General features: G+C 52.8%; 1 protein-coding gene across 6 annotated transcripts in view; it reads left to right on the forward strand.

Annotated features, from left to right (window-relative positions):
* UIMC1 (ubiquitin interaction motif containing 1) overlaps window positions 1-15,508 on the forward strand; it is a 310,878-nt gene that overhangs the window by 233,625 nt on the left and 61,745 nt on the right. For all 6 annotated transcript variants that reach the window (XM_078652794.1, XM_078652796.1, XM_078652798.1 and 3 more), the window contains one exon: window positions 9,447-9,538. In XM_078652794.1, the coding sequence (XP_078508920.1) occupies window positions 9,447-9,538 (92 nt within the window). The remainder of the gene's footprint in view (window positions 1-9,446; window positions 9,539-15,508) is intronic.

Below are 15,508 nucleotides of genomic sequence, written 5' to 3' on the forward strand. Positions count from 1 at the left end.
ACTGCCAGAAGAGTGATGCCAGCTGGATTAGCACTCATTGGAGGAGTGCCAGAGTAGCGTGCATGCCAGGAGCCTGGTTTGCCTATTCTCTCCCCTCCGAAAAGGTAAATAACCCTACTGCCATTCTATAAAGTTCATTGCAACTCCTTCAAACCAAAGTGTTTGTATTCTATTCCTCATTTCCAAGACTCCCCTCTCCTTTGGTAAGTGGCATATCTGTTTCTGACAGAAATGCACACATTAGCTTTGTTTTCACTTGGCCCGCAAAGACACCGGATCTCAAGGAGAAACAATTGGTAGTAACTTTGTAATTGTACTTTCAAGATAGAGCTTGAACAGAACCATTTCACACTGTCCTGATGTTTCAGTCTCACCCAAGTGTAAACCTGTTCTCATCCATATTATATTCAGATTTCACACATTCGATTTGGGTATCCGTGTGTTAAGATTTGGTGTAAAGTACATGAATAGTTACTGAATGCTATCCCTGCCACTTGTATCACAGTTTGATGCCAGCCTTGTGTTGGACTTTGGCCCTTAGGGCAGGTTCACCCCTAGTCTTTTTGCTTGAAATGGTGACCTGGCAATGGTGATTTTTGGGTTCTGCGCACTTTCACTGTGTTCCAGTGGAAAGTGCGTGCGCACTCTGAGTGCATGTGCTGAGCTAGGCCTGCCCGCCCATAGGAATGCATGGGGAATGTATGTGTCCCTGGTAGTTCCTGATGCGTGGGGTGTACAGGCTTGAGTCTGGTATGTGTGAACTCGTGAGAGTGAATGCTGCGAGATGGTGTATGCAGCATGTATGTGTCTAGTAGGGAAGCGCCATTTCTAGACATGGCTGTATGTGTGCTGTGAGGGTGCTGGCGCGTGATTGGCTGGAGCTGGCTGGCATGCCAGGCTCCAGGAAGTCTGGATGGGTCTGCCCGGTGGTGAGCGGGAGATTAGCATGAGTCATGTGTGGGAGGAGTGTACATGTGTCCTGGATGGGCTGGGTTTTCCCCACACAATGCTGGCTCCGCCCCCCTGTGGTGTGTCTAATGACCCAAGCCCTGCCAGTGAATAGAGAGGGTGGTTGAGGTAAACAGAGTACTCAAGCACCAGCTGCGACTGGTTCCGCCCCCACTCTGCACCCTCAGACAAAGGAATGCACTGTATAAAAATGGGGCTGTGTCCCCACTGAAGTTGTTCTCTTCCAGGATCCTGAGGGGGCGGTTGCTGCTGTCGCTGGGCCAGAGGACCACCACTTGGACTGTCTCCCTGCCTGGAGACCCAGTTTGCTGGCTCTGGGCCCAGCCTTGCCCCCCTGCCTGCCTACAAGGACTTTGGGGCCTGAACTTTGCCTCTAGCGCTTGGAAGCGCTTCCTTGTGGCCCTTAGCGCTTGAGAGCGCTTTCTCTTACCCCTGAAGCGTTGGAAGCGCTTTATTTGCGGCCATAGCGCTCAGAAGCGCTTTGCTTATCAGCTGAGCGCTGGCAGCGCTGTCGTTGTCCTTCCGCTGCTGCCCACACCGCTTTTGCTGATTTTGGAGTCCCCTGGCAGGTGCCCCCCCTGCCCGGGACATTGCCGCTGTTTTTGATTTATAATTTACCTCGAGGGAGGCCACCCCTCGGTAAATTCATCCCCCGCCTGCCTGCCTGAATCGGGCGGCCGCGCTGCCCGCAGTGACCCGGAAGTGAAGGGCCGGCCGGCCAATCCATGCGCGGCCCCGGGGAAGCAACCGGAAGTCCCGCCTCGCCGCCGGAGAGGAGAGCCCAGCAGCGAGGAGAGGCGGCGGGAAGGTGCAGGCGGGCCCCGTGGTGGAGAGGAGAGCCCCGCCGCCCACAAGAGGGAGAAGTGTGGGAAGGGAGCCCCTGAGGAGCGGGAGCTCCCGTGAAGAGCCGCCGGGCAGAGGAGAGCTGCAGCGTCACGTCCCGGTGAGTGCTGGTGCTTGGAAAGGGGAGAGGGGGGCGTCGGGACACATTGCCGGTGTCCGCCCCGCCCCCTCTCCTTAGCGCGACCTCGCGCCTGTGATTATTGAGAGCCTGCGAGGCTCTTGGCAGCCAGTGTGGTCTAAAGCCCTAAGAGGGCAAAGGGGGCATTTCCTTGTGCTTCGAGTTCCCAGGAGGGGGACTCCAACACGCCCGCATTTGTGCTCCAGCCTAAGAGAGGCTTGAGGCACTCCCAGTGTCCTGGGTCCCCCGTGAGGGACCCCCACAGCCCAGTGAGGCTGCATCTGTGCATTCAGAGCCCAGAGGGGCCGCATTGATTTGCTTTGAGCCCGGAGAGGCTCGGGGGCAATTATTTCACGAGCCCTGAGAGGCTCAAGGCGCCCCAGTGTTAAGGAGCCCAGAGAGGCTCAGGGGGACATTTTGTTGCTGCAGAGCCTGTGAGGCTCCCACATCGTGTTCGCCCCGCCAGTGTTCTGAGAGCCCAGCGAGGTTCCCACATTGGCCCCGTGTTGTTCTTGAGCCCTGGAAGGCTCAAACCTCAATTGCACCAGTTGCCCAGCACTTTGTGGGCAACTGCTACGTTTAGGACCCTGACACTGGACACAGGGCGTCCTAGCCCCAACAAGGCCAGAGGGCCTAGGGACAGTCACAGGTGGTGACTTACGTGAGTTTGGCGCAATTGTACTTTCTATGCACCTCTGAATGTATTGTGATGCATCATGTGTTTTCCCCCCTTACACCTCTGAATGAATGTTATGCATTGCATCATGTGTTATGTGCTTACACCCCTACAGGTATTGTGATACTTAGGTGGTTGTTTTCTCCCTAGTGCAGGTGGTGCTAGTGAGATCCTGGTTACCAGTAATTACTGGTTGTGCGCTCTATTTTTATATTGTGTGCTATTTTGTGCTAAAGATTTTACATTCTAAGTGCTATTTTTGAAAGTGCTACTTCTGATTCCTGACAGTGGTCCAGGTGGCCCTGTCTTGTACAATATCCCCTGTAAATTCTGCCCGTGCCTCTGGCACATTGTAAAGTGTGTGTTTTATCTAATGTGTTTTGGTGTAATACAAAGGCTATTTTTATATAACCTTGTGTGGAGTTTCCTTTGTGGTGGGCCTTTGGTTGTTGTTGCTGGGGTGCGTGCGCAAATACTTAACTTACATCGCATCCAAGTTTAGCCTTGCTGCTCGCGCCACGTTACCTAGAGGGTGAGTAGGGGCTATCTTGGCGTGTAACTCCCTTGCCCTGACTTGGGTGTGGTGGTCTCTGACTGACTTTGGCGAAAGCCCTGGCCAGCCGGGGATCCCATTTCCAACATTGGCGGCAAGCGGTGAGGATAAGGATTTGTGTTTGCCTTGTACCTTAGTGGCAACTGGCCATACCACAAAACTCTGCATTTTAGATGACCACATTTTAGGGGATTGTTTTTTTGGAAGTTTCATATTTTCTTCTCCTGAAGGTATCATTGTGCAATTGTGTCAGTACATTTGTCCCCCACCCCGCGCCCAGAGTCTGGTACCTGTGTCACATGTGGTCAGGTTGAGAAGTCAGGGGTGGTAGAAACTGCCTTACTAGTCCAAGGGGGGGGTTGTGTGTGGATGAATGGTGTGTGGCACTAGGCAAGTGAGTGTGAGTTCTCTGGGGTAGAGAGCTTGCTGATACCTTTGTGAATTGTGTACTCCTGTGTTAGCTCAGACCCTAGGTTCCCTGTGTGATCTCTTCTCTAGAACGTCCGCCAGAATGGTGCCTGCTTTTGATGTCTGTGATCTGTTTAGATACAGTATGGGAGAGTTGATAAGGTTCTGTGAAGAGAGAGACATAGGGGTGGATGAGTTAGACACTCAGTCCGAACTTAGGAGCAGCCTGATCCTGTGGCAAAAGGGTCAGTGGGATTTTAAGCGCAGTGAGGAAAGGGCCCGGGCTTCACGCCATGAGGGTGGTGGGTCTGTGGGGAGCCATGAAGATTCAGAAGAGGAGGAAGAAAATGATAGCACAGGGACGCCAGCAGATAGTGAGGACCCCATAGATAGGGAGTCCCTTGCTGGGTCCAGCGTAGGAGGCAGCGCCTCATCCCTTTCCCTGTCCCCAGAGGAGCTGGAAGATAGGAGGAGAGAAAGGGAGCACCAGCTGGCTTTAGAAAAGCTCAGGTTGGAGCATGCCCAGGCTATGGCACAGCTGGGCGTTAGAAAGCAACAGCTGGAGGTTAAGAAGCAACAGCTGGAGACCGAGAGGGTCTTAGCGCAGGACAGGATAGAGGAGGCTGAGAGGGCCGCCACCAGAGGCAAGTAGCTCTGGAGGGTAGACTATCCCCTGCGCGCAGTGTTGAGTGTCTGGATCCCCCAGGGAGGGTTGAGTCCAGTGGTGGCAGCTATTTAAATCACAGTGTAGAAAGTCCCAGTTCCCAGAGTATGGTTCCTGTTTCCCCAGAGGAGGAGAATAGGTTGAGGTTTAGGAACCTTAGGAAACCGTCTCATCAGTCTTGGGAAGATTTTGTGGATGACTGTTGTGTAGCCCTGTGTGATTGGGTACGGGAGCCCACGAAATGTGATTGGGACATATTGTTCGACATGGTTCTCAGAGAGCAGTTCCTTGGTGTTTGTTGTCTAGAGTTGCGCCAGCACCTGTTGAGTTTGGAATGCGCTGATCCTGATGAGCTGGCGGAGGAAGCAGACCGCTGGGAAAGGGCCAGAGGTTCTGCAGAATCATTGGTGAGGGATTCCAAAAGTAGTGGTTCAGGGATCTTCCAGCCCAGCGTGGTGGAAGAGGCTCAGTGTAGCCCAGCTAGGTCCCAGGATAGCGAGGAGGGTGTAGGGGCTCACTGCCTGGCTCAGTGGAGCAGGAGTGAGGGGGAGACCGAGGTTCCCCAGACGCCCGAAGCCCTGCCTCAGGACTTGGATGGTTTCTGTAGGGAACACCAGGTTGGGGACCTAGGCTGTCCTGTTAGTCCACTTGAGGAAGATCTCCTAGTGAGTAGAGGACCTGGAGTGTCTGTAAACAGAGCTCCTGTGGTTCTAGATGCTGGCAGTACCGCTCCGGTAGGGAGGGTACAGGAGTCCAGCGTGAGGAGTGATTGGGGGATGAGTTTCCCAGTGGATGCACCAGTGGACCAGGGACTAGCCAGTTGGGCTAGATCTTCTTGGGGGGACCCGGGTGGCGCCACTTCTGGTCTGGGGGATCGTCACGCACTGTCAGGTGGACAGAGGGCGGGAGATCTGCGCCAGACAGACAGTCACGCAACAGATGTGCCATTTGTTAGCCTCAGGGGGATTGCGTGTGAATCCCCAGAAGTCCTGAAGTGCCAGGCAATTGTTCCACCGAAGGTTTTAGACCAGAGGTTGGAAGGCCAGGTTCAGGATCAGCCTGACCTGAAGGGTAGGATGACTGTAACCAGTGTCCTGACCGGTTCTTCTTCCAGAGGAACTTCTCCAGGTAGGAGAGGGCAGACCTCTGGAAGGGGGTGCAGAGGGTGGGAGAGCCCACCTCTGACCCTGGTGCAACCTGAGTGGATAAGCCCTGGGTTGGAATGGCGTTCTAGGTGTACCCCTCGCCGGAGGAGGAGGAACCCTAGAAGAAGAGGTAAGGGGAGGAGAGCCTTCCCTGAGACTCCTGGTCCGCCTGAGGTTGTAGGCCCTAGGCTGGAGTACCAGTGGCAGTCTAGTCCTGTCTGGCAGACAGGAAGAGTGGAGAATGGCTCCTATGTGCCAGGGGTTACTACCCCCCGCTCTGCAAATTGGCATGGACCAGTGGCACCTGGGTGGCCCAGGGCCTGGTCCTGGCCGCGGACAACTTGGGAGTACCAGTGGGGTAGCCCAGTTGGTCCTGACAGTGTGTCTAGAAGGAATCCCATGGGTTCACCATGGCGTAGAACAGGAGGGTGTCCCTGCAGTTGTGGGCCCGCGTCCGTGTTCTATCGCCCCAAGCAGGGAAGTCCATCACGGTGGTGATTGTTCTACCCTGCGTTTTGGCTGGAAGGGGGTTGTGTTGGACTTTGGCCCTTAGGGCAGGTTCACCCCAAGACTTTTTGCTTGAAATGGTGACCTGGCAATGGTGATTTTTGGGTTCTGCGCACTTTCACTGTGTTCCAGTGGAAAGTGCGTGCGCACTCTGAGTGCATGTGCTGAGCTAGGCCTGCCCGCCCATAGGAATGCATGGGGAATGTATGTGTCCCTGGTAGTTCCTGATGCGTGGGGTGTACAGGCTTGAGTCTGGTATGTGTGAACTCGTGAGAGTGAATGCTGCGAGATGGTGTATGCAGCATGTATGTGTCTAGTAGGGAAGCGCCATTTCTAGACATGGCTGTATGTGTGCTGTGAGGGTGCTGGCGCGTGATTGGCTGGAGCTGGCTGGCATGCCAGGCTCCAGGAAGTCTGGATGGGTCTGCCCGGTGGTGAGTGGGAGATTAGCATGAGTCATGTGTGGGAGGAGTGTACCTGTGTCCTGGATGGGCTGGGTTTTCCCCACACAATGCTGGCTCCGCCCCCCTGTGGTGTGTCTAATGACCCAAGCCCTGCCAGTGAATAGAGAGGGTGGTTGAGGTAAACAGAGTACTCAAGAACCAGCTGCGACTGGTTCCGCCCCCACTCTGCACCCTCAGACAAAGGAATGCACTGTATAAAAATGGGGCTGTGTCCCCACTGAAGTTGTTCTCTTCCAGGATCCTGAGGGGGCGGTTGCTGCTGTCGCTGGGCCAGAGGACCGCCACTTGGACTGTCTCCCTGCCTGGAGACCCAGTGTGCTGGCTCTGGGCCCAGCCTTGCCCCCCTGCCTGCCTACAAGGACTTTGGGGCCTGAACTTTGCCTCTAGCGCTTGGAAGCGCTTCCTTGTGGCCCTTAGCGCTTGAGAGCGCTTTCTCTTACCCCTGAAGCGTTGGAAGCGCTTTATTTGCGGCCATAGCGCTCAGAAGCGCTTTGCTTATCAGCTGAGCGCTGGGAGCGCTGTTGTTGTCCTTCCGCGGCTGCCCACGCCGCTTTTGCTGATTTTGGAGTCCCCTGGCAGGTGCCCCCCCTGCCCGGGACATTGCCGCTGTTTTTGATTTATAATTTACCTCGAGGGAGGCCACCCCTCGGTAAATTCATCCCCCGCCTGCCTGCCTGAATCGGGCCGCCGCGCTGCCCGCGGTGACCCGGAAGTGAAGGGCCGGCCGGCCAATCCGTGCGCGGCCCCGGGGAAGCAACCGGAAGTCCCGCCTCGCCGCCGGAGAGGAGAGCCCAGCAGCGAGGAGAGGCGGCTGGAAGGTGCAGGCGGGGCCCCGTGGCGGAGAGGAGAGCCCCGCCGCCCACAAGAGGGAGAAGTGTGGGAAGGGAGCCCCTGAGGAGCGGGAGCTCCCGTGAAGAGCCGCCGGGCAGAGGAGAGCTGCAGCGTCACGTCCCGGTGAGTGCTGGTGCTTGGAAAGGGGAGAGGGGGGCGTCGGGACACATTGCCGGTGTCCGCCCCGCCCCCTCTCCTTAGCGCGACCTCGCGCCTGTGATTAATGAGAGCCTGCGAGGCTCTTGGCAGCCAGTGTGGTCTAAAGCCCTAAGAGGGCAAAGGGGGCATTTCCTTGTGCTTCGAGTCCCCAGGAGGGGGACTCCAACACGCCCGCATTTGTGCTCCAGCCTAAGAGAGGCTTGAGGCACTCCCAGTGTCCTGGGTCCCCCGTGAGGGACCCCCACAACCCAGTGAGGCTGCATCTGTGCATTCAGAGCCCAGAGGGGCCGCATTGATTTGCTTTGAGCCCGGAGAGGCTCGGGGGCAATTATTTCACGAGCCCTGAGAGGCTCAAGGCGCCCCAGTGTTAAGGAGCCCAGAGAGGCTCAGGGGGACATTTTGTTGCTGCAGAGCCTGTGAGGCTCCCACATCGTGTTCGCCCCACCAGTGTTCTGAGAGCCCAGCGAGGTTCCCACATTGGCCCCCGTGTTGTTCTTGAGCCCTGGAAGGCTCAAACCTCAATTGCACCAGTTGCCCAGCACTTTGTGGGCAACTGCTACGTTTAGGACCCTGACACTGGACACAGGGCGTCCTAGCCCCAACAAGGCCAGAGGGCCTAGGGACAGTCACAGGTGGTGACTTACGTGAGTTTGGCGCAATTGTACTTTCTATGCACCTCTGAATGTATTGTGATGCATCATGTGTTTTCCCCCCTTACACCTCTGAATGAATGTTATGCATTGCATCATGTGTTATGTGCTTACACCCCTACAGGTATTGTGATACTTAGGTGGTTGTTTTCTCCCTAGTGCAGGTGGTGCTAGTGAGATTCTGGTTACCAGTAATTACTGGTTGTGCGCTCTATTTTTATATTGTGTGCTATTTTGTGCTAAAGATTTTACATTCTAAGTGCTATTTTTGAAAGTGCTACTTCTGATTCCTGACAGTGGTCCAGGTGGCCCTGTCTTGTACAATATCCCCTGTAAATTCTGCCCGTGCCTCTGGCACATTGTAAAGTGTGTGTTTTATCTAATGTGTTTTGGTGTAATACGAAGGCTATTTTTATATAACCTTGTGTGGAGTTTCCTTTGTGGTGGGCCTTTGGTTGTTGTTGCAGGGGTGCGTGCGCAAATACTTAACTTACATCGCCTCCAAGTTTAGCCTTGCTGCCCGCGCCACGTTACCTAGAGGGTGAGTAGGGGTTATCTTGGCGTGTAACTCCCTTGCCCTGACTTGGGTGTGGTGGTCTCTGACTGACTTTGGCGAAAGCCCTGGCCAGCCGGGGATCCCATTTCCAACACCTTGTTTGAAGTTAACTTGTGACACTCTTCAGATTTGTCACAGGGGCTTTTTCTGGTGAGTGGCATGCAGGTGCTATTATAATGCTAATAAAAATAATAATCCTGGTGCATTGCGTCTTTAATAGGTTTCGGTGTAGCGGGCACCACGTGGGGTGGAAGGAAATTTCCAGTGACGAAAGAGTTCACAGAAATTAAGTTTGGAAAGGGCCTGTCTTATAAGGCTATGTATTTCTCTTCTTTGGTGCTAGTGTAAACAAAATATCAATTTACCCACTGACTCTAATGCTAAGGCTTCCAGCCTGCACCTCTCTCAATGCGATGAACCTGGGGTTACTCTCTTATTCATTAAACAGATTGCAAGAAAACACGTTTTGACTTCCCTTGGAGTCTTGGTGTGATTCCTGTGAGTGGGTCTGATCTGCCAGGTTTATGTTGTGCATACTCAGTAATGAATTTTAAAAAATGTAAGCGCCAAGAACTGACGTTTTTCTTAGGAGCCCGCTGCCGGTTGTCCAAAACGAAGGCAGTCCCATTTTGTTTTCACCTTAAGCACTTTCTTCTATCACACTTTACTTCCAGCCTTTCTCGCTCTAGCAGGGCTTGCCATCCCTGCGTTCTCCCTTTATGTCAGTTTAACTGTATTTCTCTTTCTACCTTTTCTGTCTTTGTCTCTCTTGGTTTGGGTCTAAGTCGTATGAAGAAAAATAAGTCCTAGTCCCATAAATGAGTCCCGGTGCCCACTCCCTTCAAGCACCGGCACAAAGTAAGCACTGTGCGCATTTCTGAGTCCTTTAATTTCTTTTGACAGTGCCTCGGACTTGAACGGTGGTGGAGTTGAAGAGGCCTCAGGGGCTGGTGGTACTCTGGAGCAAAAGGAGGAGGCAGCGACTGTGTGCCCAGGTAAGAGGCCTCCCATAGGAAGCTGAAGTGGTGTCCTGCACCCGGAAGTTGACTTGCCGTGCCGCCACCCTCTAAATACATCTCAAGTCTCCTCTTTGTCTAAAGTTGTTGTTTGTTTTCGGCAAGCCTTGGGTGAGGTCTATCCGCTCAAAATAGCAGTTGTAATGTTCATGCTGAATGGTGATCTTTGGTGTTCCCGTTGTGTGCAATTATCTTCAGACATGCAGATGGCGATTAGGGAAATTAGACCGATTAGGGCCGAGCTGGGCACTATTGTCAGGATGTGCCGTCGCCTCCCCTGTGAAGAAATCGAATGTCTCCATCAGCGTCGAAGACGATTGGTTTTGGTGGCATGGCTCCATTATTTCCTGCTGTGTTGCGCATCTCCTCAGAGGGGGGCTGCCTTATTTGGTTTCTCGGTGTACACAGCCTGCTGGGCACACATTTAATAGAGCCCAGCACCCTGCCCATCTGCCCGCGGAGTGGAGCGAGCGTCTTGTGCTGGGACGGTGCCCTCCTGCTGCCACCCGTGCCAGGGCTTGGCAGTGACTGGCTGTCTCATTAAGAGCGGCTTTCGGCAGGTTCGCCTCCAGCTGGTGGACGTCGCGCGCCTCCCCGTATCGCCGCCCGCGTTGTCAGTGATTGCGGAGCAGAGCATTGTGGGAGTGTCAGGGGCGTGACGTGAGGTACAGAGCAGTAGCTTGGTTTCTCAATTGTACTGTCGACTGGCCTGACACAGGCCCTGCCCCAGGGCCGGTCCTAGGATTTGTGGGGCCCCGGGCAGAATAGCAACTTGCGAGGCCCCTATAATTTGAATAAGATTTAACCTGACAGGAAGTAACCTCATGAAAATCAACATTAAAAACATGTTCATCTGACCATAATGCAGGAAAACAAAGAGCCTTAAAAACAGGTCACATACTAACCTGGCAGATTAGACCATTACCCACTGCCTGATTGCCCTAATGCCAGTCCAACCCGGCCACTGTGTTATACAATTATTGTGCAGATACAGAATCATTGTTTTTGTAGGTAAAGTAAAGGACGTGAACATAGGGTCCGATAGGGACCTGTTTCAATGTCCATTTTAATTTACCACCAGGTAAAGACTCGAGGGACCTAGCACACTGAAAGCCCTAGTCCAGCCAATTTTACATCCTGATTGTGCTCCTCTTCCTGCACCTATTGTCTGGCTGGTGTACTCACACCTATCTACTCCCCGCCCCCTCTCACTTTATTCCGTTTTTCGTATCCCTTTCATTCACTCTGTTCTCCCTTTCCCTCGTCCTGGGGGAGCTGAGTGGTTTTCAGTGTGAGCCGCCCTCGTTATACTTTTGTTCTGCGCCCTGCAGGTTATCCAAGCAGGGGCAGGGCGCACCCCACAGGGGAGGGTTCTTTAATGACCTGTCTGATCGCTGCTATCCTCATGCAGATGTAGCGATTAGGCCGGCAGGCAGATGTTGATCAAATCCCTTGGGCCTCCTGGGCCTCCAAACTCTGAAGTTTGTGAATGCGCGGGCCGCGAGGCCCTGGGCAGCTGCCCACGCTGCCCATGCCTAGCGCCAGCCCTGCCCTGCCCGGTCGAATTCGCATTCCCACTCCCAGTTAGACTCCCCAGTCTTGCTGCCTTGTTCCCTGGCTCCAGTGTCACGCAGCACGGGGTTGTATAGCGCATTTGTATGGCCTTTCCTCCACTTTCAGAATCTGACGCTATTTATCTGCCCCTTGACCGTATGGTCTGTGGATGTTTTATTTGGTTGCAGAAAGTCGTATTAGATAGTGACCTACAAGGTGGGAGGAATATAGTAGAAACTGTCGTAGACTTGGATTTACTTGCTCCTGTTCAATACCTTCTTTTCTTTGTCTTTTCATAAACACTTCTGACCGACCACTAATATTTCGCCCTTCGCTGATTTTTTTGTCCCCTTCAATAAGATGAAAGGCTGACATGGCTCCGCAATGACCCAAACCTATGACCTTTAGTTGGCACACCGATTTTCAGAATGTGCATGAACTCTGATCTGTCTGTGTAGTCCGTACAGCCTTTTCTTTTCCTTTAACTGTTTGTGCACTTTATGCAACAAATATTAATTTATCTCTATGAAAAACCTCTGTGGGAGGGTTCAAAATAATTTCACCTTGGCCTGCTCAGTGGCCTGATTGTAGATGCACACATTTCGATGGGCCATACTTTTGACGCTAGCCTATTTCCTGTATCTGTCAGTCCTCGATAACGTGCCACTCTTTAAAGACTTGATTATTCCTCTATTGTAAAGGTTCCATAGCTGACTGGCGCATGGGGGGCCCTTCCACCAGGTCTCCTGCTTGTATTTTACGTTATTTTAAGTGGTTTGTTGAGCGAATACTAATGCAAACACAAGATGATGGACGGAGCGCTGAAAATTTTCAGACACTCACCACCAACAACAGATCTGAGTTGAATCCATCATCGTTCTTTAGATCACTTTGCCACCTCAGTTCAAGATACAGCTATATGCAAATCAGTCTTGACCCTGTGCCTCAAGGGAACAGTCCAGCCCGAACTGCCAAGCCATGTCTTACCTGGGCCAGAAACAAGCCTCCTGGCACCGGTTTCGAGCTAGCAGCCCTCATCAGCCAGGCTAGCTTGAATCCAGTGGCTAAGTGAGCAAGGGAAGCACGTCTGGGCATACCCTGCCAACTTAGGGCGAACAAAGCAAACACAAGGAGATGATGGATGGAGTGCTGAAACTTTTCGGACACTCACCACCAGTCACAGATCTGGGTTGAATCCATCATCGTTCTTTAGCTCACTTCGCCACGCCAGTTCAGACACCGCTATATGCAAATTAGCCTTGACCATGTGCCTCATGGGAACAGTCCAGCCCGAACTGCCAAGCCATGTCTTCCCTGGACCGGAAACAAGCATCCTGGGACTAACAGCATAATATTCTATTGGTGCATGTTGGAACTCCTTTCAGAAGGCTATTGGGCATACAGGGGCTAATGGGTGCAACCGTGGGGGTTGAGGCCTTTTTACTTGTGGTGTAACAAGACCTAGCCCTCCGTAGAACCTGAGCAACTGGACCAAGTTCCCCTTCTGTACTTGACACTTGGTGGTACATGTGTACCAGCACTCTAAGGCTCCCTTTGAGGCAGGGAGGTGTGGATACAGTTTAGTGAACACAAATCATACCTTAAAGAGCACACATCAGCAGCAATAAACCAATGTCCGGCCAAATGCTTATTTTTATATCAAAAGAAGTATTTTTTTTAACTTTACCCATTCAAAGGAGAGTTACGGCATTCGCAGACAGCAACACATTCCCTCTTGAGGTCGGGCTTTAGTGTTTCATTGGCAAGTCCCTGTCCCACACGTCTCTCGCTTTGTGATCGGGGTTATTCCTCATTCACTGGTGGACGCATCCAAGGAATGCTTACTAGTAGGCCATGAACTCAAGAGTCCATCTGACTCTTCAATTACAGTAAAAATGTCTTAGCGCCACCTCTGGGCAGGGTCCTGGATTAGCCACACAACCTCGCTAGAGGGCTTCTGAGTGTGAGATTCCATAGGCATCTCAACGGTAGGGGATGTCTGAATGGGCTAGTCTATGTGCACATTTCAACACCTGACTGGCGCCTACGCTATGCACAAAACACAATTAGTTTGTTTCATACAACTGCAGCACACCCTTGAAGCCACTCTCAATCTCTCAGAGCCCTCCCCCAAGATAACCCCTCAGAGGCGCACAGGATGGAGCCTCGTTTGATTAAAAAAAAAGGGGGGTCTTGTGCCTCATTCGCTCGCTACTAAACAATATCCCTGACCCCATGACTCCTTTGTGAAAACGATAGGAGAAAGACCTGGGCCCCATGGACGTGATGACTGGATTGAGGCTAAAATGGCCCCTAGGGTTCTAGCGATCTCAATGAAACTCTACCTTATACAGTTGAAATACCTCCACCAGGCATGATACAGTCGCTCACGGCTAAGATGGGAACTACTCTACCTCCACGAAGTTGGAGATGCCAACATCCTTTGGGCACCTTCATTCACATAGTCTGTGTCTGCCTAGTTATCCAAAGATACTGAGCATGCATTTGCACCACCTTCTCCCGAATCGTACATAGAGAGGTTTCGCTTGACCCAACACTAGTCCTCTTGGATTTGCTGGACATATGGGGAGTTAGTCCCCACATCAGACAGCTAGTTGGTCTGGGTCTCATTATCGCAGATAGGGACATTTCCTGCCACTGATGCACTAGACTGGCACCGCCCTTCTTTGAATGGGCTTGGGGATTGGACTTTGCTGCTTCAGCAGATAAGTTTGTTTACAAATCCAGCTGGTCCCCTGAAAAGCACCGGAAGGTTTGGGGCGAGAATGGTTAATGTATTCAGAATCTCTGTTCTCTGTATTGTAATCTCCTCCTACCATTCTCCTGTATTACTGACATTTGGATCCATGGGAATTGTGGATAGAGGTGCAGCTATATTTTGTTCACTGTTATGCATTGTTTTTGTTAAGCAATATGAAAACTCAATCAACAATTATAAAATTTAAAAATGTGTCTTAGCACTGCAGCGCTCTTATCATTGAGTCACCTGGGGCCCTGTAGGCTCATCACTAATCTGACCAGCTCTTGAGAGAAAAAGCATGTAGCATCTTGGAGAGTGCCCTGTCCGCTGGCACCCTCACCAGTTACGATCCTGCTGATGTGAGTCGGCTGCACACAAGCATTGCAGCAGCATTCGGCAGGCAAATACTCTGCTCTGAGCCTACGCTGTTGTGCTCCGGCAGCGATCAGAGGTGTTTCCGTGCCCTCCTGCAGGTTAAGTGTCCACGCTCCTCAAAGGAGGAGGGGAGGGGGACAGGGAGGGTGATTCTGATGCTCTTGATCTCGAGGCGGTAATACTTCGTCAGTCGCGGCTCGCATGAATGGTAGGTGGGTGGGGTCGCGCTGGACGGGTATTTAAAAATAAAAACTCTCCTTACCGGGTCCCTCGTTGCCTCCGCTCCTGACCGGGTCCAGTGTTTTCCTGCTGCTTTCCTGCTCTCCTGCCTCCGGCAGGAACAGGAAGCAGGCAGCCTCCCACCCCACAGCTAATCACAACGCTACAATGACAGTGTTGTGATTTGTGGGGACAGCGCCCAGCCAGGCGCCTCCGGGGAGGCCATTTTCTGTATGTAGGCTGCATGCAGTCTGCATAGAGAAAATGCAGTGTGTGCATGACTTGTTTGGTCGGCCCCCGAGGGCCGACCAAACAGTCAGGGCCCACAGCATTCGGCAAGCCACTCCTCCCTGCCCCGCCAACCCCCAACCAGGCATACCCTTCTGCTTTCTCGCAGCGCGAGAAGCAGAAACAGAAAATGCTATTTAACATACCATTTTATGTTTCTGCTTCTCTCACTGCGAAAAAGCAGTAGGGCGACGCTCCTCCACCCTAGTGGAGCAGCAGCCCCTGCTTCAAGGGCAACCTCACTCGATCCACAGGGTCAGGTAAGATGCAGTCCTTGTTGCTCCTGGTGACCTATGGGTCACTGCTGGTCACAGTTTGCAGGCTCCCTCCCGGTCCACACAGCACAATTATTCTCAGCAGCTCCCCCTGGCATATGGGCTTGCTGCGCCACTACCACACAAGGCTTCGGTCCTTACCATGCAGCAATCCTTACCACAGTAAAGTCCACATTTGTAAAGCGCACAATCACCCGTAAGGGTCTCTAGGTGTCCCCTCCTTGCTTACGAGGTCACCGCTACAGCATTGCACAAACTTGGGCCCTTCTCTTTGAAGCAGTCTTTCCCTCAGCGGCCCCTCTTGGCACACAGGATAGCTGTAACGGGCAGCGTAAGCTACTGTCCTTACCACAAAGCAAGCTTTACATGGCTATCTTCACTGCAGTCCTCTCCTAGCAAACGGGCGTCGCCAACTCAAGTCTGCAACGGGCAATGACCTGATCGGTGCAACAGCAGTCTCCTCACCTGTTTCAGGTC

The sequence above is a fragment of the Lissotriton helveticus genome, chromosome 7, assembly GCF_964261635.1.
Source record: "Lissotriton helveticus chromosome 7, aLisHel1.1, whole genome shotgun sequence".
NCBI lineage: Eukaryota > Metazoa > Chordata > Amphibia > Caudata > Salamandridae > Lissotriton > Lissotriton helveticus.